The sequence below is a fragment of the Mus musculus genome, chromosome 9 (genome assembly GCF_000001635.26).
Source record: "Mus musculus strain C57BL/6J chromosome 9, GRCm38.p6 C57BL/6J".
Classification (NCBI taxonomy): domain Eukaryota; kingdom Metazoa; phylum Chordata; class Mammalia; order Rodentia; family Muridae; genus Mus; species Mus musculus.
This window is the reverse complement of record NC_000075.6, coordinates 121,413,477-121,438,446: the sequence shown is the minus strand read 5'-3', so window position 1 is coordinate 121,438,446 and position 24,970 is coordinate 121,413,477. Positions and strand designations below refer to the sequence as shown.

At 49.4% G+C, this 24,970-nt stretch overlaps 1 protein-coding gene across 7 annotated transcripts in view; it reads right to left on the bottom strand.

The window, feature by feature from the left end:
* Trak1 (trafficking protein, kinesin binding 1) overlaps window positions 1–24,970 on the bottom strand; it is a 177,418-nt gene that overhangs the window by 36,473 nt on the left and 115,975 nt on the right. For all 7 annotated transcript variants that reach the window (NR_152160.1, NM_001357972.1, NM_175114.3 and 4 more), the window contains one exon: window positions 6,892–6,968. Coding sequence is in view for 6 of the 7 variants with exons in the window: in NM_175114.3 (NP_780323.2) it covers window positions 6,892–6,968 (77 nt within the window). In the remaining variant the exon portion in view is untranslated. The remainder of the gene's footprint in view (window positions 1–6,891; window positions 6,969–24,970) is intronic.

Sequence of the window (24,970 nt, the reverse complement as noted above, 5' to 3'; positions counted from 1 at the left end):
CAACGTGGAGAAGGCAAGCATGGCTGGAGTGCTGATCTGTGAGAAACAGTCGTTCTAAAGGCCTCGGGTTATGAGAAACCCCCATCCTCTCCCCCCACAGCCCGGGACTTGCTCCTTCACAAACTCCCCACCTCATTGGTTTGGGACACTCAGCCTTGTGTAATGAACAGTCCGGGGCTTCAGATGGCTGCCTGTTCTGACCATGGGCTCCGTCATGTAGCAGACTGCTATGTAAGAGCACTGATTGCTCTTCTAGAGGGTCCAGGTTCTGGTCCCGGCACCCCCACGGCAGCTCATGACCTTCTGTAATTTCCCAGAGGATTTGATGCCCTCTTCTGGTCTCTGTGGGCACCGGGCACACGGTGCACAGATGTGCACACGGGCAAAACCTTCATACACATAAAAATAAGCCTTTTTAAAAATTAGAGAAAAATCAAAACTGCTCCTCACAGACAGGCTGGGTTATCTGTAATTTTCTAACTCGGATTATTTGTAACTTTCTACTTTGGATTATTTGTAACTTTCTAACTCCGGGTTTTGAGACCAGCACACACCAGTCACCGAGGAGAGAGGGGCTTAGTGCCACCTGCTTGTCGGTGACTTCTGATGTACGCCTAAGTACACTTCACACACCATTAAAATCCACTCCTGACACTGTTTTAGGTGAAAAATGACAGCTCAAAAATGAAAATATCACAATGCCTCCCACAAAGCACGGGCGTTATTCTGTGCTCAGGCTTTGGCTGTGTGTCTACAGAAGTGAGCCATAGACACCCACTACATAGTCGGACCTTACATGCTTTCCCACCATCCCTTATCACACAAAAGCTCAGCACGCATGGAAAGGGAGCTTCACGTAGCCACGGGATACGCTGGCAGCCACGGGACACACTGGCAGTCCCAGCAATCAGAGATGTTCAACCCTGACTTTATCCTCAAGGGCCATGGGGAGACACCTGTGGCCCTTTGTCATCCTCAGACTCTGGCCGTGTCTCACTTGAGGGGAGGGACAGGAAGAATGGTGTGGCAAGGCTGCCTGGGATGTGAGTACCCAGAGGCAAACTCAAGATTAGCATTAAGTCAAAATGGTTCCAGTCCTCTCACCTGTGGCTAAAAATGCTCTAGCAGCAATGTTCACTTCTCTGCAGAAGCCTGGCCTCCCTCAGCCTCCCTCAGCCTCCCTCGGCCTCCCTCAGGCCTGTTAAATCCCCTGCCAGGACAAGCACCCAGTCAGGCGGGGTGCTCGGCAGAAGCTTAACATTCTCTGCTCACTTCCTGACCACGTTCCTTGATGGTTTCACCCCATCAAAGGTGCTAATTTCCAACAAGCACAGATGTGAGTTCTCAATGCAAGGAGCACCTCGGGCACTGAGGCAAGGAGCACTACAGAGCAAGGAGCACTACAAGGCCAGGAGCACCAGGAGCACTACAGTCAGTGAGGCAAAGAGCACCTCAGACAGTAAGGCAAGGAGCACCTCAGGCACTGAGGCCAGGAGCACTATAAGGCAAGGAGCACTACAAGGCAGGGAGCACTACCAGGTAAAAAGCACTACAGTCAGTGAGGCAAAGAGCACCTCAGGCAGTGCTGCAAGGAACACCATAGTCAGAGAGGCAAGGAGCACTACAGCCAGTGAGGCAAGGTGCACTACAAAGCAAGCTGCAGCTGGAGGACATGAAGGGCAAGGCTTCCCAAGGGGCAGGGAGGGCTGGCACCTCAGAGGGACAAGGACAGAGAACAGAACAGGAACAAACACACAAGGTCAGAAAGCCCTTTGCCCCTGACCACACCTCACAGCTACAGGGCCTCTGGCCTCTTGCTCTCTGCCCACCCAGCTGGGAGCAGCTATCACAAGCCTACGCTGGAAATCTAATCTTTATAGTAATTACCCAGGGCATGTCTGCAGGATGAAAAGCAGGAAGGGATGAAAAACTGCTTATGAGAAACAGGAAAACCCGAATCCTGTACTGCCTCCAGTCTATCTTGTCTAGCTTGTTTCTGGCTTTTGGGTGTCTGATAGTGTTGTCTGAGAGAGGGTCTAGGAGTTCAGCCAAGGCTCAGCTTGAATCCTTGGTCCTCCTGCCTTAGTCCCTGTACTGCCACACCTGGCTCTGTCCAGGTTTATCAAGGCAACAAGATTCTTAGTTTCTTTTGAGAATCACAGATATAGGGCAAGATGTATGTGTGGGTGTGCCTACGTGTCTCTCTCTGTGTCTGTCTGTATGCCTGCATGTATGAGTATGTGTGTCTATATGTTGCCTGCATGTTTGAGTGTGTCTGCATGTATGTGTGTACATGCCTGCACACATGTGTGCATGTGTGAGTGTATATATGTGCACATGTCTGCCATGTGTGAGTGTGTATCTGTCTCTGTGTGTGAGTGGGGGGACGGGGGACGGGGAGGAGTCACCTCCCATTTCTTGTTGCCAGTCAACATAAATTGAACATTTAGTTCTAAAATCAAGAAAACAGTCAGGAAATTAGTTTGGCTTTAACCTTATTGGTCACCACAGACTATAAATAACTAACTCAGGCCCTGGAACAAGCCAGTCAAAACCATTTCTTTACTCTCTGAGAAATGAATCAAGGTGGCTTGAAAGCCTACAACCTGATGTTGGCCCTTGTCACCAACACACACTGGGCTGGCTGGCACTCTCCGTGGAGATGCTTAGCCTACACCCACGCTCAGCAGTGACTCATCCCATTCACCAATTTTAGGATAAAAAGTGTAACTATGGGCCAGCAGAAGGCATGCTCTAACTGGGGCAGAAGCAGTGAACTCTTAGGTACATTTCAATACAGTCAAGGCAGGCAAGCCTAAAGATCACACACACACACACACACACACACACACACACACACACACACACGGCTTGCAGCTGTGCTTGAGTGACCTGAGAAAATCCTGCAGCACACAGTATGCAGTTGGTATGTACACCAGCATTCCTGAACAGAGGCACAGAACCCAAGCAAGAATGGTGTAAGGTGGCTGTAGCAGTCAGACTATGAGCTATCCAGTTCCAGAGAAAGGCAGGGACTTCCCTGTGATATCTTATCAGGATCAAGGACAAAGGGGACAGCAGCTATTTATAAAACAGGGAGGTGCAGGCATGATTGCCTATCAAAAATAAAACAAGAAAGCAGTAACTAAGAAGGGGGAAGGGGAGAAACTGCTCTAAGGAGATGTGATTTTCCTTTTTAAAGCTAGGATTTCATATGGCCATGTTTAGTCAGAAAATTAACCAAGGAAAAGAGAATTCTTTAAAACAAAAATTTTGAGACAAATCTCATGAAGTTCAAGCAACCCTCAAACTCCCTAGCTAGCTGGGGATGACCTTCAACTCTTTGCCCTCCTCCTTTGTCCTTCCAGGGGCTGAGACTGCAGGCAAGCACTACCAGCCTGGCCAAAGCGGGGAGTTCTTCATACAGGGACTCTGTATAAAGGGATGGAGACCTTGGGAGGGGTCTGGAAGGGACTTTGGATGTTAAAGCAGAGAGCAAGGTGGTAGGTACCCCATGGAATAACACCCACAATGAGGCCTCATCTATCACAGCCAAGGACTACAGGCTGTGGATGCCCAGAGCCACAAGGGCACAGGGCCTGTAAGTGATTGTCTTGACAACCAAGAAGCCATATTGCCAGAGACTCAAGTGTTGTCAAATGCAATGGGCAAAGCTCTGAGTCCCATCAGGGAGTGGTTACGAGGCAGAGCCAAAGTCACTGGGATCCTGGTGTCTGTCCTTCAGACTTAGGTCCCTCCACGGTGACAATATCTACCATCAGGAGCAGCTGTAGAATTAATGTAAGACAGATGGACAACTGTTGAGGTTTGGTCTGTTGCTATGAATTGTAATGCCAAATCCTGCATCCTAAGGTCGAGTTGCCTTAAGACAGAGTGAATGCTCACATATGCCAGCTTTGGTTGTGCAAGCCCTGCTCCTTAATTTAAAACTATTCGTTGAATAGAGATGCCTCCAGCCTGTAGCTGTGCAGAAGACAGGTAAATAGGCTTCGGCTCTGAGGCAAAGACCACAGAGAGAGGACGGAGTCAGAAGTAGAAGTCACCACGGGGTGGGTGGATTGTGCACACATGGCCACAAGGGTCAGCCTGTTGGAGTAAGAGCAGCTTAGGCGAAACACAGCACGTGATAGCTTGGGATTATTGACAAGAAAGCAGGCAAAATAGCACAGAGGGCTGATATCTGCCCAGCTCTAGTGTTGAAGGCTTATAATAAATATAAAGGTTTTGTGTCCTTTATTTGGGAACTAAATGATCTAGGGTGGAGCAGAAACCCCCAATTAATATCTACAGCAGTTAGCTGCTTGCCAGATTTCACCCCTACAAGTGCAACTAGAGACAGATATCCCACAGAAGGGACGGAATCTCACGGCAGGAGTTCAGACACAAGACTGACCAACACAAAGGCTCCCGTGCTACCGTGGCCAGGTTCCAGAGCAGCCTCACAGGCCCTTACAGCATGAGAGTGAGGCAGGTCAGTGCAGACTGACGGACTTGACCTGTGGGCCGCTCTGGATGCAGGCCAGGAAGTGGGTAAGGCAACCATGGAGAGTGTGGGATGAGAGCAGAGGCCAAGGACTTAGAGCAGGGAGAGGGTGACGCTCAACACCGAGGCTCAGGAGTCCAGAATCCCCCACAAAGGCCTAGAGAAATGGTCCTAAGAAAAGGGCCCTCAAACGGGGGAGAAATCCCACACAGGGAAAGGTCAGCAGGTCCAATTCCAAACCCAATATGCAGCCAAGAGAGCCTGAAGCTGGGCCCACACCAGCCTCAAGATGGTGACAACCTAGTGTCACCAGAAGGCAGGAGGACCACCACAGAGTCCCAAATCCTGGTATCACCTACGTGGAGCTGAGGGGTTCTCGTCTCCTCCTTCAGAATAGAACAGATGTGTGCCAGGGTGAGTGGAAATGTCACATACACCGAAGGACGAAACAATGCAAGGGAGAGGAAGACGTGAGGGGCAGAGGGTTGGGGGCTGCAGGAACCACAATCCCACCACACTGTCGGGACCTGCCCGTACTGCAGTCTCACCCACCGCTGCCTGCAACAGTCACTGTGCCTTCAGTGTCTCCCCCAAGATTCCCACCCTCTTCCTGGGGAGCTGCTAATGGAAAGTGACTGGACACAGAGTCATCCTAGATTCTAGAATCAAGGCCCAGAGCTGCCTGTGCACTGAAGGCCAGGTTTGTGGTGGGGCCATTGCTGAAGGGCGGGCACTGTATACATACATACATACACACACACACACACTCTCTCTCTCTCTCTCTCTCTCTCTCTCTCTCTCTCACACACACACACACACACTCACACTCACACACTCACACACACACTCACACACACACACTCACACACACTCTCACACACACACACACACTCTCACACACACACACACACACACACACTCTCACACACACACACACACACACACACACACACACACACACACACCCCTATCCCCTTAGTCCCATCCCCATCTGGCAGTGAGGTTTTGGGAGGCTGTATCATGTTGAGGAGGCGGATCCTGGCTGCAGGCAGTAGGTCAGCAGGGGCCAGCTTTTGCAGGTTATAATCTGACACTGGGTTCCAGCCACCTTCTGTTTCCTTGCAACCCCATGAACTGAGCAACCACGCCCTCCTGCTCTCACTTCCACAGGGGAAGCCTTCCTACCACCCCTTCCCCTAATATAATGTGCTGAAATCCCCGAAACCGTGGGCCCAAAATAGCACCCTCTTCCCGACCCCCACAAGCTGTTTCTGTCAGGTTTGGTCACAGGCATAAAAAAAAAAAAAAAATTACCAGTATTTCTCCTGGGGCCTGTCCCACCCTGGCCTTCAGGTACCCAGGGCATACCCATGTGTCCTCAGGGGGCGTCACAGTCCCCTATTCCCAAATGAAAACAGGACACTAAGACCAGCTGAGAATGTCAGTCTCTCAAGGGCATGCCATCCGCCTGATCTGACTTGCTTTCCCCAGATCAGCCATGGCATGCACTCCTGCTGCTTTGTATTTCTATGTTGATGCTGCGCTCCGCTCCACCAGCCAGCTGAACAAAGTTCCTGAACTACGTTCCGAAACCACAGGCAAGAACATACTCTTCTCCTGATAGGACTCTCTGATCAGAAGCTGGGTGTCCCGACAAGTACTTAAATGACACTTTTTTTTTAATGCCATCAATTCAGAATATCAAAACCAAACAGGTGTATCTGGTCTGCAGCTTGCTAACTGTTTACATCCCACAGGTATATCTGATCTATACCCTGCTGACTGTATACACCCCACAGGTGTATCCAGCCTGAGGCCTGACGACTGTGTACATCCCAAGATGGCTACGAATGTGGGCTCACATATGTGTAAATGGCAATGTCACACTGCAATGTCACAAGCTGGATAACTCCAATCTCATATATCAGCTGGGCATGACAGTATGTTTCTGTAATCCCAGCCCTTGGGAGGCAGAGGTCAAAGTATCAGGAATATGAGGCCGGTGTCAGCTACACAGCAAATCTGAGGGCAGCCTTCATAAGACTTTGCTGTAAACGGTAACAACAAATCTAATTCATGTATACAAAACCAACAGCTGCAAAGGCCTAGGGATAAAGCTCCTCGGTGTAATGGTGAATATCTTTAATCCCAGCCCTTGGGAGGCAGCGGCAGGCAGATCTCTATGAGTTCTAGCTCAGCCTGGTCTACATAGCAAGTTCCAGGCCAGCCAGGGCTACACAGTGAGATCCTGTCTCAAAATAAACAAAGTAGCAAAATGAAAACACTAAATTGTATACTACAAGGCACAGCGTGAGGGTCCCTCCTGAAACAGCCGAGGTGCCCACACGAACCCACTCTAAAGGCCCTCACCTCCCCCAGACACTCACCTCCTCAAGAAGCCTCGTGACAGCATCAATGTCATTGTATGTCTTAGTCATCTGGCCAACTCTTTCGGCACATAGAACTGCAAGAGACAGAAAAGGCAGTGAGATCGCTAACAGCAGAGAGCTGGCTACAGGTGGGCATCTAACTCGGCTCCTCAGACCGAGACATCAGGGATTCAACCCACACCATCCTCACCATCACCAGGCTCTGCCCCCAGTGACGCTGGGCTGTGAGTTACCCACTGACCACAGAGACAAGGGCACGGTAGGTCGGAGCTTTCAGAAAGCAGCCGTCTGTATAACTATTAAACAACAGTCCAAAACCTACAAGTTCACAGTGACACACACCCTTCTTCCTGACTGGCCTAGACTCTAAAACTTCTGTATCAGCAGCATTAGAGTGCTGTCCTTTGAAAATCTACTGCACAGCCATTACCACCATGGCTGCTGCACACACACACATACACATGCACATACATGCATGCACCCAAACAGGCACTCACACATGCCTCCATGTACACATATGCACACATGCATATATGCATAAGCATGCACACATACACACCCATGCACACACATGCACTCACACCCATGCACACATGACCTCCATGAGCATCCCCTACATGCACACACACACACACTCGGGCACACAACTTCACAGCGATGTTATGTAACACAACCCTGGAGAATAATCCTATTAACAGTGAAAGCTTTCATAATGACCCACATCCAACGACAGCCGATGAGAGGCACCTGGGACACAAAGTCTCTCACCAAGTCACACCCGGAGCCTTGCTAGAGAGCTGTCACTGGAATTCGGCAGCCTGTAAATATTTTAGTGTGCAAGCAGAGCTGATCCTAGAGATGAGCTCAGAGAAACCTGATCTTCTGGAATGATTTCCTAGCTCAGGCCCAGCCTGAAATCTGGCTTTCAATCTGAAGCACAGGAAACCTGGAAGCGAGAGCCTGTCCTCTGCCTCCTCCCCTTCCACGGCAGCCATTTCCCCCACAGGGTCCTCTGCCTTCTGGCAGCAGACACCACCTGGCTCTTTAGCCTTCCTCCTTGCCTTCACGTTGGCCGGCAAGGGAATGGCAGGGAGGTGTATAAAGGGGTAGTCTAATCTGCTATCCATGGAATCTAGCTCAAATGCTCTGCACAGTTCAGTGGCTCAAGGTCAACAAGTTGTCTCTATGAGGACGGCTGGGCTACTACGAGCACTTGTTTTTCTCCTGAGCAGCTGTGAGGTTCCACGCGGAGGAAAGGCTCCAGGCTCTTACTCCAGCCCTGCACTCATCAGAGGTCACACAATTTAAAAATTCTAGGATAGGACACATCAGTTGATGGAGCTGACCCAGCATGCATGAAGCCCTGGTTCCTTCCCCAGTACCACATGAACCACACACAGTTGTGCACACCTGCAATCCCAGCAGGAGGGAGGCAGAGGCAAGAGAAACCAAAACTCAAAAACCAAGCCGGGATCTCTGCCGTGTTCCTGTAACCACAGACAGACAGTGATGTGCGGTCTTAATAAAATGGGAGATGGATCCTTCTGTGCCCTAACCCAAATCCTAAAATGGCTTTAATCTATAGAAATATCGCATGTCAGACCCGAGTCCCAAATGGCTTTATTCTATAGAAATGTCGCATGTGCATGTCAGAACTGAATGCTGCCTCAGCCTTCTCTGGTTCATTGATCGTCATCTGTGTGTCCCCCATGGCATGATGCTCATTTGCATACACACATGTTGACGGCAGAGCTGGCAGTCCTTCCAGTCTCTTCTCAAGCCCACACTGTCACCAGGCACAGACTGTAAAGAGGCTGGGCATGCCCCCTTCATGTTCTCAAGACTGACAACCTCACTAGAGGCTCCGGGGTGGAAGGACATTCCACAAGACGCAGTCTATTGCCTGAGCCCAAACATCCAGGTAAAAAAACACTGCTTGCTCTAAGCAAGGCTTATGTGAAATATTTCAGTATGTATGCTTTTAACTATATATACTATCACAATTTAAGGAGAGATATGTGCGTGTGTGTATGTGTGTGTGTGTATACACACACATATACACACATACATACATATACACACGTACACTAATAGTATACAGAAAATAAAAAGCAAAGCAACCACAAAAATATGAACATTTGGATAGGATCACAGATTTTAATTTTGCTTGTGCTTTAAAAATGATTCTAAGCTAGGCGTGGTGGCACACGCCTTTGATCCCAGCACTCGGGAGGCAGAGGCAGATGGATTTCTGAGTTTGAGGCCAGCCTGGTCTACAAAGTGAGTTCTAGGACAGCCAGGGCTATACAGAGAAACCCTGTCTCGAAAAATTAAAAAAAAAAAAGATTCTAAAAGAGCAGAGTCTGAAGGAATGACCATCCAGAGGCTGCCCCACCTGGGGATCCATCCCATAAACAACCACTAAAACCAGACACTATGGTGGATGCCAACAAGAGCTTGCTGACAGGAGCCTGATATCGCTGTCTCCTGAGAGGCCCTGCCAATGCCTGACAAATACAGAAGTGGATGCTCACAGCCATCCATTAGATGGATCACAGGGTCCCCAATGAAGAAGCTAGAGAAAGGACCCAAAGAGCTGCAGGGGTTTGTAGCCTCGTAGGAGGAACAACAATATGAACTAACCAATACCCCCAGAGCTCCCTGGGACTAAACCACCAACCAAAGAAAACACATGGTGGGACTCATGACTCTAGCTGCATATGTAGCAGAGGATGGCCTAGTTGGTCATCAATAGGAGGAGAGGCCCGTGGTCCTGTGAAGGTTCTATGCCCCAGTATAGGGGAATGTCAAGGCCAGGAATTGGGAGTGGGTGGGTTGGTGAGCAAGGGGGGGTGGGGGGATAGGGAATTTTCGGAGTGGAAACTAGGAAAGGCGATAACATTTGAAATGCAAATAAAGAAAATATCTAATAAAAAATTTTAAAAATAAGGGGAAATGATTCTAAAAAATAACTATAGCAACACTACACTAGCGAGGGAAATTATTTAAAATATTTTACAGGAAATAGACAGTTGACTAATATAAGGTCACAGGATCTCTCTGGCTGACCTTTAAGATAAATTAGTAACAGCAGAAGCCTTCTCTTAGTTAACAGATGACAGAGATGCATCTTATGGGGCACAGGAAGATGCTGACCTCATCTGAACATCATGCAGCAATTGATCCAGGCTGCTTCTATCGAGCATGCTCACTGAGGTCAGTTACTGACCACACAGCCCATGCAACCCTCAGAGCACTTCAGAGTGGTTTCTCACACCCTTTCACAAGTCAGAAGATCAGGCCCAGCCGGGGTGGGGGGGGCTGCAGAACTCAAGGTCAGACAGACTAAGCAGGGCAGCAGGTAACCTCTGTGTCTGGGAAGCTTCTGACGCTTTCCCATCGACTCTTCCCAGCAAACCTTCAGGGCACTTCAACATGGAAGCTGCGACCTGACACGGACAGTACTGCAGAGGTCAGGGCACCGCAGGGGTGAGTTTATGAAGTATACACCAAGCTGAAGTGAACGCACAAGCAGCAGAGATGACATCATCAAACTGGACCCTTACCACAACCAGCAGAAAACACGGGGGGAAGCTGAGGTACAGCTGGAGCTCCTGACAGAGCTTCTCCCATGGACGGTCTTCCCGGGGCCGAGCTTTGGCCTCTCCCTTCCCACTTGTAGGCATTTTTATATCATGGGCCTAAGGAGAGCAGCGTCTATTGGAAACAGCTTACCTCCTAGCTGTCGGCAACAACACAATGCATTAGCTCTTGGGCTATTTAGTTTTCCTCTTCCCTTCCTGTCAGAGCTGGGGCTCAACTCATCCTCAGTCAAAGGGCCTTGGAGGACACAAACACACTTAGGTCTGAAGTGGGACGAGCAGCCCGGCTTCCAGGGGCTGCTTCACTGTGAGCTCCCACAGCACAGGATAGTTTCCCCACATAACAAGCGTTGTAGGTCAAAGAGACTGAAGCTACACTGTAGGAGCTGAACCTCACCAGTCTGACTCCTGAACTCAAACAGGACAGGGCACCATAAAGGGCAGAGCAACGTTTTGAACCTGCACAACAGAGAAAAGAATCCTTGACCTTGGAGAGGTTTTCACAGAAGGTGGGGTCGGGAACCCAGGCCCCAGGCGGGCTCCCTAACTGCTGGGTTTTAGGTTCCCTCTTTCAAAAGATGAGGTGGTAGAAAGGAACAAGCCTGCCTTTCAACTACAAGGCGAGTAAACCAGACTCTGCTTCTCACGTTTGGCTTTCTACCACAGAGCTCGGCTATGTCCTCTCTCCACAGGGACCCAGGCCATGCTATCAAATCCACCCCAAAATGTGTCCTGAGAGAAAGCAGCTACAAATCTCTAGAATTCAGAAACATTATGGTCCATATGCTAACAAAGGCATTAAATGCATCCTGCCTCAGACAGCAGATCCACAGGGCACACTCTCAGCCTTCTGCACCACCCGTGACTCTAAGGGATGCGGTCATCCTGCACCCTTGGGGTGCACAGGAAATAGGTCAATGCAGGAGACACTTCAGAAATAAACAGCTTGAAGGGCTGAAGGGTGCAAAGCCCTTCAAAGAGCTGGGATTGTTAGTTAGACATAGAAGCACGCACCAGGGATCCGAGTGTACAGGTTAGCCAGGTCTACATAGTGAGACCCTGTCCCCAAAAGCTAAGGATTCAGGCTTTTGTCATAGGCCTATAGAAAACCACTAGAGGGTTTTCACAGGATAGCATTGGTGTGTGGTTTATATCTCACAAAACATTTTGGCCCAGTGTGGAGTGACTGGGTATGATGCACATAGCAAGCCTGGTGACATGGGTTGTTAATAAATGTGCTAGATTCTTCCAGAGGGCTCCTCCCTGAGTGACACTGTGAGATAAGGACTTAGTAGGAGGTAGAACATAGCGTAGGCTCAGACACAGCCAACAAGAGCAATCACCCTCCCCCCACACCCCACCTCCAAAGCCAGATCAGTAGCAAGATAGGCTGCAAATGAAACCATGACTTTGGGACAGTCACAGCGTTGTAGAGTGAGCTCTGAACATCACTACCAGCGCCTTTGTCACAGAAGGCCTGGTGACAGAGATGCTCTCCTGGGAACTGGCTGGCTGGGCTGCACTGCAGTTTGGGAGCTCCCACTTTGAGTAGCTGGAAGGGACTAAGACTTTCTTCTTGGGGAACAAGCCTAGACTAGCTGACCAGAGAAAGGGACACCTAGCACTAGGCTGAGGTTCTGAGGGGTGCTTGGATCCGAAAACCAATGTGTGATATTTATGCAAGTTAAACCACACCCCCAAATAATTTTGAGAATACATACTGGCAGACCCCAGCTTCCCCCCCAATCAGGAGTGACCTTGACTGAGGACTCAGACACAAACCCTACTAGGGAAGGAGATGATGGTGGTTAGGGTCATGGGGTCATGGGGTCAGGCTGGCAGGGGTAGAAGGAATGAGGAAGGGAATAAACTAAATGCTGACTGGCAAAGGCTAGAGCAGACAGCAGAAAGTCGGAGTGCTGGGCCGAAAGAGCAGAGAGGAGATGCACTGAGGGTGGGGTAGGCGGTGAGGAACTGCACAGCTCCATGGCTGCCACCTGCTCTTCCGAGGGTCCCTGTGCCACCATGTCACAGTAACAGGCGTGTAAGCTCCTTGACACTGTGGCCTGATTGGCCATCTTAGAGCTTGAAGACCACACTCTTCATCCATTTTGGTGGAATAGATGCATAGCTGCTGTGAGGACACCCAGTCAACGTCAGCATAAACACATGAAAGAGTATCTTACAGCTCTGCAATATATGTATGTGCACACTTGTGGGCATGTGAACATAAACAAAGGCATGGCTATCCCTCAAGAAAACGCTGTTTGCTCGTAACTCAAAGGCCACACAGCCAACTTCCATGGCTGAGGGCATCCAGGACTGTAGGTTTTCAACAAAGTGTGCTTTAAAAGTCAGGCTCTGAAGTCAGGTGGTAGTGGTAGTGCACATTTTTAGTCCCAGCACTCAGGAGGCAGAGGCTGGCAGACCTCTGAGTTCTAGGCCAGCCTGGTCTATGGAGGGAGTTCCAGACAACTGGGGCTACACAGAGAATCCGCCTTGAAAAACCAAGAAAAAATAAATAAAAAGGTTCTAACTGCCCCCCCCAAGGAATTTTTCCTCTTGTCGCTTGTAGCTTATTATCCACTTATAACTTGTATTATAAGAAGTTCAGGCCAGCCAGCAAAGATGGCTCAATGGGTAAAGAGGCTGGATGCCAAACCTGATAACTGGAGTTCAATTCCCATGACACACTTTAGTGGAAGGAGAGAGTCAATTCCAGGAAGTTGTCCCTGACCTGCACACTCACGCCAAGGCATGTGCATGCACACACACAAATGTATTCATGTAAGAAAACATTTGGAAATATACTGACTAAGCAGACATGTACCCCAGAAATACCAGCATGCCCGTGGAGGCAACAGCAGGTGTCAGGACAAGAAGCATCGCTCCAGTCTGGCCCTTGATCCACAGGAAGCAAGCGTAATAAATCCTACTGTCTGCCCTGTTCACACAGCAGTGGGTGGAGGCCCAGGACCTGTGAGCCACAGCCTAAAGGCTCCCTATCAAATCCTGGTTGAGTCACCTCACAGACCAGGTTTCCAGGCCTCACAGGACAAGCATCTTGTAAAGCTAGTCTACATTACATGCCTTTGATTTAACACGTTCATGTCCCGCTTTAAAATGTACCCAGCGCTGCCACTTCCTGCAACAAGCAGCCTGCAGACATGGGACGTCCAGGACCATCCGCCTCTGGAGCAGGCAGCTGTCCACCTCCTTGCGGGTGCTCATGCCCACTCTCCACCAGGTTCAGGCACGCCCAGTGATGCCACGCTCGGTGTCTACCCTGGCCTCCGCACCTGCTATTTCCTTGGGGAGACTGTCTTTCTCTCACGTCTCCACCTGGGAATTTCCTGCTCTTTCCACAGCCCAGCAAGAAGGAAGTCCCTATGAGCAGCTGACACCCTAGACACATCTCTCCTCTCCAGCCCACATCTGTGAAATGGACCAAGGAGGTCTGGCAAAGAACCAATGGCAACTTGTCATTGCATGGCTCTTGTGAATGCCGAACAGGAGCAACCCCACAGAGACACAGGGCTGAGTAAACTGAACATGTTGCCAGGGAAACCAAGGCTCTAAGAAGGGTAAGCTGGATTACCTAAGGTCACAGAGCCTTTTGAGCATCCTAAGTATCTGCCGGTGGGAAATGAAGACAAGCCTCTGCCTAAACTGAGCATGAATGCTCATGGAAATCGTTACAGGCAAAAAGTAGAAACAAGATACATTAACTGTTGGATGAACAGAGCGTGATGTATCCATACCGTGGAATATTGCTTACACATAAAAAAGGAACTCGGAACAAATACATACCACAACATAAACAAACCTCAAAATCCTTATCCTTGGGGGGCGGGAAGACATAAAATGTTGTTCTAGGATTCTACTCATAGAGAAGGTGCCTTAGCATTTGTTTAGGACTGGAGCTAAGTGCAAAGACTGTGAGGTTCTTACTAGGGAGAAAAGGAAGCAGAATCTACGTGCAAATTGCAGGAAGGGTTGCACAATTCAGGGCATTCATACAAATCATGAAACCGCCTGGTAACAATGGATGACTTTTATAGAATACAGATTACATCCTGGTATTTTCAGTAACCAAATACGTGCAAACGAGGACCACTAAACCACATCACATCCCTACCACTTCCCTATAGCAATGTGTGAAAACGTTCTTTTGTTCCCTCAGCCCTGACTATGCCTTGTCTGGGCTGCAATGGTGTTGCCAGGCAGGGAACCATCCAGGAACAACTGCAGAGGAACCAGGAGGCTGCCTCGCCCTGCACAGGATACAGGTGATAACAGTTTCCAGAAGAAAACTGGAGAGATCTTTTTGCTTGCAAAGAACAGTCCATTACTACCTAGTGTTCCAGAGAGGAGGTGAACACACGTCACCACCCCAAAAATGCAACTGAGTCCCCTCACCTGGCCCTGAAACTTCCTGCAAACAAGCTGACAAGAAATGAAGAGGGGAAAGTGGCAGAGACCTGGGACCTTAGCAAGCAGGAGGAGGTGGACACTCCTCCCACACCACAGAAGCTTCTGGCCTGCTGGCTTCCAGACAAAGGCACACTATGTCCCTGAAATAGCAGCATGGGCAAAGGCTAGCCCAGAGCCAGGTTCACCACACAGCAATCCAGGAAGCCCTGGCCATGTCTATGTGGCGACCAAGCGGAGAGAAGGTGGCAAGGGCAGCTCGCAAGCCAGTTCTGAAGCCCTGGGACTGCTTTATTGACTCGCTGCCCCTCAGCCCAGTCAGTAGCCCAAGAGGCTGAGGGTACCTAGCAAGTCACTAAAGTCACAGGAGAGGGAGGGCTGGGGACCTGACTCAATGAGCAAAGTGCTTGCCAGGCAAGTCTGATCCCCAGAAACCTGGTGAAAAGCTGGACAGTCCTCATGCTGGGTGGGGTGGGGACAGGACCTGAGTGTTGCTGGACGGACAGACCAGGCTACTCAGGGAGCTCCGGGTTCAGGGAGAGAGCCCGTGCCAAAAAATAAGGGAAAACTGATAGATGAAGACACTTGATGTCAATTTCTGGCCTCTACATAAACTTGCACATGCACCTGGGTGTGTATGCATGTGCACTTACACACACACACACACACACACACACACACACACACACACACACACGGCAGAGAGGAAAAACAGACTCTGACCATTACTGAGATTAACAACATGTTCCCTGGGCACTTTATAAACACTATTCCACTTATAGCCAGAACAAGCCTGCAATGCAAACAGGAGTCCCATATAACAAATCAAACAGAGAGCGAGGCCAAGTTTCAAGGACAGGTGAGGTGTAACTACGGACTTAACACAGTAATCGCAGACCTCACCCCAGACTGGAACTCTAGGTGTTGACCTATGGTGGCCACTTATCCCCAAGGCTTTTAGTGAGGAATGAATCAAGTTGCTCATTCCTGGGAATGCACCATTGCCCTGGCCCTTGGCCAAGTGTGTATGCATACCCTCGCCTTCATAGCTGATATCCACCCTAGGAGAAGAGCCCACCCCAGTGTCTTTAGAGCTATTACGGGTGGTGGGGGGACTGACCTGTTTTCCCCATGAACTGCCAGAGACCACTATCTTTTAAGCTAACAGATGGACCCCTCAAAGAATTCTTGACCTAGCTGAAAAGGTAAGACACACATACACTACACAGCACAGAGCAGCTGCCAGGCAGGCAGGCAGGCAGGCAGTGCCAGGCAAAGATGCCATTGGGGAGTTAGATAGGATCTGTCAAAGGACTCTAACATAAAGACTATGGATGATCTCTGCACGGGGCTGGCTAAGGGGTGACGCTGGTGCCCCACAGTTGCTCTGGGCTAATTTGTTTCTTGCCTGTGATGCTACAGTGACGTCCAAGCACCCATGCATTCTGCTGTTCACACAATGTTATATTCCATAGCCAGCAGGACCCAAGGCTTCTCAGCTCTGTATACAGACCCATCCATTTTCTGATGGGCTGAGCCACCCTGCCTTGCAGCCCAGGAGTCCCTTTGAACTGGAAGAAAATGTTCAGTTTATACTATCTTCCAAGCTGCCCCTTAGAGGCTCGACTGGAGACCGTGGCTATCCAGCAGATACCGCCCTGGATGCTGACGTGGGAGCTAGCTCAAGGTTCTCCATTGGGCTCTGGGTTTCCAGGAGTAGCTGCCATGTCATCCCGTCTCTGTTTGTCCGGATTCTAACTTCTGGCTAGTGCTCACAACTGAAAACTTCCTGCAAGTGGTTGCTAACACCTACTCTCTGACACAGGGGGCTACTCTGGGGATAGCAGGACGCATAGGCTGTCGCTCGGGGACCCTGAACCTGTTAGTTCTTGTTAGAACCAGAGCTGCTAGAGTCAGGGCCTGGACCTCAACAGCCTGATACACCAAGTTCAGCTACATGTCCTCAATAGGTCACTTAAACAAGGAACAGCAGAAAGCAGAGAAAGGGGCCATAATCAATGTGGCCACTCTAGGGAGGGAACTAAAGGGGTCCAATGACCTCTGAATCTACCTTAGGGTCCTGACATAAAGATGAGATTTAAACAGGGGACAAGAGGCATGCCTTAGCTAAGCATCCAAGGTCAAGGTTTGGTCTCACTACCATCGCTGTCCCAAAGCCAGTCTCCCTGGTGGTCTGACTCGCTATCAACCTCCTTCCTCTGACCAGCACTTCCACCCTTTCCTTCTCCCCATGATACTCTGGGGAAATCCCCACTTTTGGGGGCCCACAGTCTATACCCATAAGAAGGGACCCACTGTCTCTTTGGAGTATCTTGCTATTGGCATGGTTACACTCTCATCTGGCCTCTCCGTTCACTCCGGCCCATTCTGCATCCTCTTTCCAAATCCTGGTTTCTGAGCAATCTCGGAAAACACCTGCCTAACTTTCACAACTCCTTTTGTAACTGGGGAGAGGCCAGGCGAGAGAAGAGGCGAAGGTGCCAGGCTTAGGCAGGTATTTCCTTGAGAAAGCATGAGACCTGCCAGGCAGGCAGCACACCACAGCCTCTGTTCCTCTCTCACTGTGCCTTCCTCATACCAGTGTGATCCTCAGGCATGCAGAGGCTGTGAACACTCCCTTCACACCGTTCAGCTCTGCTTGATGTCATCCCTGGTGTTGGTAGAGCATTGATCATCTGAGCAGGCCACCCAGTACTGGATATCACCTATGCCTGCTGCAGCTTCATAGTGGCCTGAGATAAAATGAGCATAGGGTCTACAAAGGCCTGAAACCATATGAGGAAGAGCCTGGGTGTATAGCTGAAGGACTCACAAGGCCCTGCTAGGTCGGCCTCTCTGGGGTCTGTGGTAGAGCACTATCCTCCCAGTCAGACAGACTCCATCTTCAGGAGCTCAGCTGTGCCTGTTTGCAAGACATCACCAGAGAGGAGCTTGCTGACTGCCGATGCTCCCTCACAGGATGTGGAGTGGGGTCCGGGACCCTTTCATGACTGTCTAGCTCCTCTTTCTAACCAGCTGCATGCAATTCTAACTGCATATTGCCCTGGGGTCTCAGGTAGGGGCTAAAGTACACTGGCTGGGGAGAACATGAGAATGGGGCTCCTTCTGTGCAGTCATGGGGAGCCACCATCCATGCTGGGTGCAGACCATCGAGTGTGGCTGCTCTGGGGTCATTCATGCCTGTGATCAATGTCCCTCATCCATGCTCCCAGAACATTAACCAGTGTCCCAGGGTGTACCCTGGAGGAATTGAACTTTGGCTTGTCACTGGGACCTTAGCAAGAAGGGGTAGACCTTGTATCATCCCCCTAAGGGTCCTTCAGCTGTAAACACAGGCAGGATCTTCACCCACCCCAGGATAATAGTTGGGGAAGCCCCAGGACAGGGCCAACCTGGTTGAGTCTCTTGTGTTCTGACTGCAAAATGGAGATGTCTATCTCAACCTTGGATAATTTTTTTCTTCACATGATTCAGTGAGTGTATCAGATGCACTGAAATACCATACTGCACACCAAGTCTCTGTATTGAAGAGTAACCAGCTGAGGTCAGAAAGTGTGCCTTGCAGCCACAGGCCACTCAGGGGGAACCACAAACTAAGGCGCACAGCATCCACCATGATCAGTCAGATCATTAGCTCCCTGCTTCCGTCTCTGACCAGAAGTGCTTCCTTTTAGAGTAGCTAACATTGCAGCTAAGACCTCGGCAGCCACTTCCCTCTGCCCCCACCAATCACTGAAGGCTTCTCTTGCCCTCCTAGACCTGTAGCCGGGAAACAAGAAAAGCAGTAGAGCTGGGGCCTACCTGGTCCGGCCCATTGGCTCTGGGTGATATCACAGCTTCCCGGCAAAACTGACCAGGAAGCCACACCTTGCCGATCTGAACCACAGAGTTCTGTTGAGCCAAAAGCAAGCCTCAAAGATCTGCTTGCTGTATTTCAGTGGCAACTGAGTGTCATTTGTCTTTTGAAGTTACTATCCATAAAAATATACTGTCTGAACATTATCAACTGGGCAGCCAGGAAGACCTTACTGGAGAAATGAGGAGACTGAAGAGGCAGACAAGAAAAGGTGACTGTAATTGTCTGTGGTAAGACTGAAAGGACAGCAGCAGCCCCCAACCCAGCTCCCCAGCAGCCTCACTAGTCTCAGGAGACTCGGGTGAGCACTGTGCATAGAGCCCCCCGGACTGCTGGGCTCACCCCTACGTTCTGAGCAGGAGTTTGAGGTCTGGGGTAAGGCCAAGAATGGTCATGCCTTAGAAGGGCCTGGAAGATGCTTGGAATTGGAAAGGCAGCTAGCCAGCAGCACAGGTGGGTGCAGACTATAACATATTTTTAACCCCACAGGGTTCTTTTAAAAGCTTAAGATATGAATCCATACAGGGCTGGAAGGATGGTTCAGTGGTTAGGAGTGCCTGCCAATCTTGCAGAGGTCCTGAACCTCCCAGAACCCACACAAAATGGCTCACAGCTGTCTCTAACTTCAGCCACAGGGGATCCAATATCCTTTTCTGACTTCAGTGGTCACGGTAATCACACACACACACACACACCAAAACCAAAATGAGAAAGAAACCTCAGAACAAAAATTAATTTTTAAGCCGGGCGTGGTGGAGCACGCCTTTAATCCCAGTGCTTGGGAGGCAGAGGCAGGCGGATTTCTGAGTTCGAGGCCAGCCTGGTCTACAGAGTGAGTTCCAGGACAGCCAGGACTACACAGAGAAACCCTGTCTCGAAAAACCAAAAAAAAAAAAAAAAAAAAAAAAATTTTAAGTTGAATGTGGTGGCACACACCTTTAATCCGGCTACTGGAGAGGCAGAGGGAGACAAATCTCTGTGAGTTCAAGGGCAGCCTGGTCTAGATAGCAAGTTCCAGGACAGCCAGGGCTACACAGTAACATGCTGCCTCAAAAAACAGAAACAAATAGTAAATCTATACAAAAATAACTCTACATAAAGTACTTCAAATGGCCCTTGGCACAAAACAATACCCCATGATCATCTGCAGTTATCAACTGAAAAATATCAATGTGGGCATAGAAAGATAAATTGTATATGTGTATATGCATCTGTGTATTTATACATGTATGCATGTACATAAGTATGCATGTGTGTGTGCGCATCCATGTGTGTGCCTCTGTTTGTATCAATGTGTACATGTGTGTGAATGTGTATGAATGTGCATATGTGTGTGAATGTGCACATGTGTGTGAATGTGCATGTGTGTGTGAATGTGCATGTGTGTGTGAATGTACATGTGTGTGAATGTGCATATATGTGTGAATGTGCACATGTGTGTGAATGTGCACATGTGTGTGAATGTGCATATATGTGTGAATGTGCACATGTGTGTGAATGTGCACATGTGTGTGAATGTGCATGTGTGTGTGAATGTGCATGTGTGTGTGAATGTACATGTGTGTGTGAATGTGCATATATGTGTGAATGTGCACATGTGTGTGAATGTGCACATGTGTGTGAATGTGCATATATGTGTGAATGTGCACATGTGTGTGAATGTGCACATGTGTGTGAATGTGCATGTGTGTGTGAATGTGCATGTGTGTGTGAATGTGCATATATGTGTGAATGTGTATGTGTGTATCAATGTACACATGTGTGTGAATGTGCATGTGTGTGAATGTGCATATGTGTATCAATGTGCACATGTGTGTGAATGTGCATATGTGTGTGAACGTGCATGTGTGTGGAGTGTTCCATGCACCTATCCTCCACTCTGACAGTATCTGGCACCACTCCAGAGTCCTGTGTACCCTCTGACTTAGAACCACATGAATCATGGCTTAAAAAGTCTCCTGTGCCACCCTGGAGCACAGAGCTTTAAAGGACAGGAAAAAGAGCCAATGCTGTCTGGGCTGGACCTAGTTCCACGGCACAGACCATGCCTTCTCTTAATCAGGACCCAGGAACCTGACAACTGCTGACTCCATCAGTATCTAGAGACCAGACTGTCGTCCCCCACCTCACCCCACACTACCACCCATCAGCCTGGCACTCCTCCCCCAACACTATCCCTGTCAGTCAGTCCGCTGTGCCTTCCCTCCCACGGTCTGGTGAGACAGCAGACAAGCTCCTGGCCTCATCGGATTCTCAGTTCTCTGGCTGCCCCACTACTCTTCTCTGCAATCAAGAGCTTGCAGCGCTCTGGGAGTGAGGCAGCAACAACACCCTCAGGACGCTATCTTCAAAAGAAGAGACCTTGAGCTCTTGGGGTGGTTTTGGTACTTCTGAAAAGTTAGCCTGAGCCATAAGCAGTTGACAGCTATCACTCACTAGGCTCAAGGGTACTGCTGTAGCCATTGTTTAACTACCTGCTTCACCTCCAAAACCATTTTTCTCAAGCTTGCCAGTGAAACCCAGAAGTCTGGCTAGAGTTAACTTGTATCAATATTTGGGCATGCTGCAGGGAACCTGTTTTCCCCATCCAAGAATGCTCAGAAGCAGCCCTCCCAGTCTCAGGTGGTTACCATGTTACCCTGAGATATCTCTGAAGTACTTCAAAGTTCAAAAAAAAAAAAAAAAAAAATCCCATCTGGGTGAGACAGCACAGCCCTGTAATCTCAGGACTCAGGAGGCTGAAGCAGGATGATGAACAATCCTAGGATAGCCTGGGCTACATAGACAAGACTCTGTCTCCCAAAAAGAAAACAAAATCCACATTTGAAACCAGTTATTAAAATCTGATTCACTCTGCTTGGTAGAAAATGTGTAGCCATCAACTTACTAAAGACCATTTAGTTACCAAACAATTGTCACTCTTTAAACCAGTGCTGGGCAAACAGGGATCCAGACCTTGTGAACTGGAGGGATTTCAAAACCAAAAGCATACAGTGAGCCACAGAGGCGGGATGCAGAACCACACACACACTGCTTAACTGTCCTTATGTGATCAAAACGGGCTGAGGCAGATCCGAGCGGGCAAGAGTCAGAGTTATGGTTTCTGGGGAGGTTGCAGAAGCAAAAAAGGGATGCTGAGATGTTCTAGAAGCCCCGGGGTGCTGCACTACCTGGGCAGCAGTCCTACTTGGACATCAAGCCATTTGTACACCTGTTCCTTTAAGAACTAAGAGAATATGGCAACATCAGTGGCCAATCTTGCCTGGCTGGACACTAACAGGAAAAGCCTCAAGTAGTCTATGCAGCTCAAGGTAAAGCGTAGCATTTACCATCCTCCAAAATGTCCATGGTATCGTTCTGCTCATGGGTGGCTGCCAAGATGTCCAGGGTATCATGCTGCTCGGGGATGGCCGCCTTCTCTTCATCCTGGTAGTTGTATTCAAAACATTCCTCTTCCCCTCCCACGTCTCTCAGGGACATTGTTGAAGTCGCCCCAAATTTGAAACATTGTCCTAAGGGACTGTCCTTGGGAGAGCCTTTGGCCACCTGCCCAGAGGAGCCATCGGGGCCCAAAGCGCACATGCTGGGCTCCAGCCAGGGTCGCAGACATGCCCTGGCTTGGCAGGAGTGGACGGGTGTGCACAGGGCCACCCGCCCAGCATCACTGGGAGAAGGAAGGACAGAGTGGCTCACAGGACCTCGGAGGCGGAGCACGGCAGGCAGAGCACCTGTTGGAATAGCAGCACCCTGCCAATTGCCCTGCACACAGAGGGGAGCCAGGCAGGAATGTACGGTGCCCTGAGGTACGCTCTTGGCCTTTCTCCCCCTTGAGAAGAACAGGAATGGTAGCGTCCTGAAAGTTTCATAGCAACTGCAAAAGAAAACACCAGCCACGCCTCAAGCAGGTGCACCTGTCTGTAGGAAGGCGCTGCGGCTGGGGCTGGAGGAGTTGCCCTGATGAAGCATTGCTCAACACCTCTGAGCTGAGAGACTTCCTGTAGGTGTGCTCGTAGGAATCTGAGGAGACTGTGAGGAGCCAAGGACTACAGGGACCCAGGGGCAGGGATCCTGACTTCTCTCACAAATGAAGAAGGATGTGCAGGGACCATCACCTGACTAAACACCACCACCCAGACCTTCTCGGCACAAGAGCCATGTTATTTTCCTCATTAATCTGTGTTTTATACACGTTCCCCTTCAAGCTCTGTCTACAAATCCAGGAAGAATTCTCTCACTGCTAGAGCAAGACAAGGGAAAAACTGACCGCCTAATAGCTTACAATGGTGCCCCAAGGAAGAGCCACAGTTGATGGTGTACCTTGCTAGCCATTCCCTGCATTGCTTGAGTTTGCCTGTCACAGATAACAACACAGGTGCTCCTATCCGATTCTCTGTGAGTTGGCCCTGACCAAGCACCGCAACTGGACATCATAGCTCATTCTGTGGTCCCCAGGTTCCAGCCTTCCCCCGGCTGCATGCAAATCCACACCTGCGACTTCCATCTCTCTGGCCGCTGTCCCCTGCCACGTAGCCAGGAAGGGAAGCCCAGCAGCGAGATCTTGGGAAGAGCAGTAGGCAAGGCGGAGGACTGGGTTTTACTAAGCCTGGAGGCTGAGGGCTGAGGACTCCACACTGAGTTGCTACCTTTATAAAGACTAGTATAAAATCATGTGCCACAGCAGGATGCCACAGAAGGATAAAGATTTTACTTAAAAATTCCAACTAGAGGCAGATTATTATACTTCCGTTAAAATTTTAGAACGTCAAAATGATTGCTCCATTTTAACACATTAAGATTGTGTTTGGAAAAGACAATGTTGCAGAAAATCACAGGCAGATTTCAAGATTAGAATTTCAAATTTTTCTGAAAAATTATGTATCCACAGGGTTTAAACACAATGCTTCCAAGATTCAGGCATGGTACCACATGCCTGGATTCCCAGCACCAAGGAGTTCAACGCCAGCCTGGGTTACACAGCAAGGTGGTATCTCAAACACACACATTCAGTTAAAAACATAGTTTAATCTTAATAAACATTATCAAATCATGCTTACTGATTAACTTTAAGAGATAGTGAGCCAGGGTATCAGGGCTTTTCCAGATGAGAAAACTGGTTGGTTACTCCAAAAGTGTAGGAGGGACGTGCTGGGCGGGGGACCTCCCCACGCAGAATGTGACTCATCGCCACGTAGCTGGACTGACTGCTGGACGTGTAGGATGCGGTACGCGGAAGATAAAGGACAACAAAGGCTCATTTCACTCGTTCAGAAAAACTCGAGCAATTTCACCCATCAGTGAGTTATTCACGTTTCATCTTTTGGTTTAAATTGAGGGTGTTTTTAGCAATGCTGTCCAAGTCACATGTCTAACTACATGTCTACACACACACACACACACACACAGAGAGAGCTTAGGGTATCACCATTTAAAAATCTTCCCCCCAAGCCAGGTGTGGCTCATGTCAGCAATCCCAGCACTCAGCAGGGTGACACAGGGGTGTCACTTAAAGTGGGCTCAAGAAAGACTACACCTACAAAAATCAAAACAAACCAAAGTTCCTGTAGTCTTGCTTATGAAAGCTCTTAAAGGCACAGTGCACCGCCCCAGAACTAAGCAGAGGCTCTGCGAATTTCTCTGGACATAGCTGTGTTTACAGAAAAGCCGCGTGAAAAGGAACCAAAATCCCTGTGTATTTTCATCCAGGGTCCCAGACGCTAAGACTTGCTCCATCTGCCTTTCCCTCTCCACAGAGAGGTGCTGTCCTCTGGCCCTCCTTGTAGTGGCTGACGGGACTCATCCTCCTTCAGCTTGGGTCTGATTCAGTCTGGCTGCCATGCTCTCTGGTGTCACAGAGCACCGTTGGCCCATCATGGAGGGTCATTTCCTGGTGACCTCACTTATGACATTGGCACTGTAGTCTTAGCCCTCTGTAGGTGGAGGCAGGAGGACCAGGTTCAAGGTCTTCCTTGACTACAAAGCAAATTTAAGGCCAGCCTGGACTACAAGAGAATCTGTCAAAAATTAAAAAAAAAAAAAAAAAGAAGAAGCTACTAACAAAACTTTACCCAATGAAAGTGAATAACACTGCTTAGCTCAGAGTTTAGACTGTGAAATCTGGGTACGCGTGGATGCATTCTGTGGGAAGCCGCCCCCACATTCGCCGTCA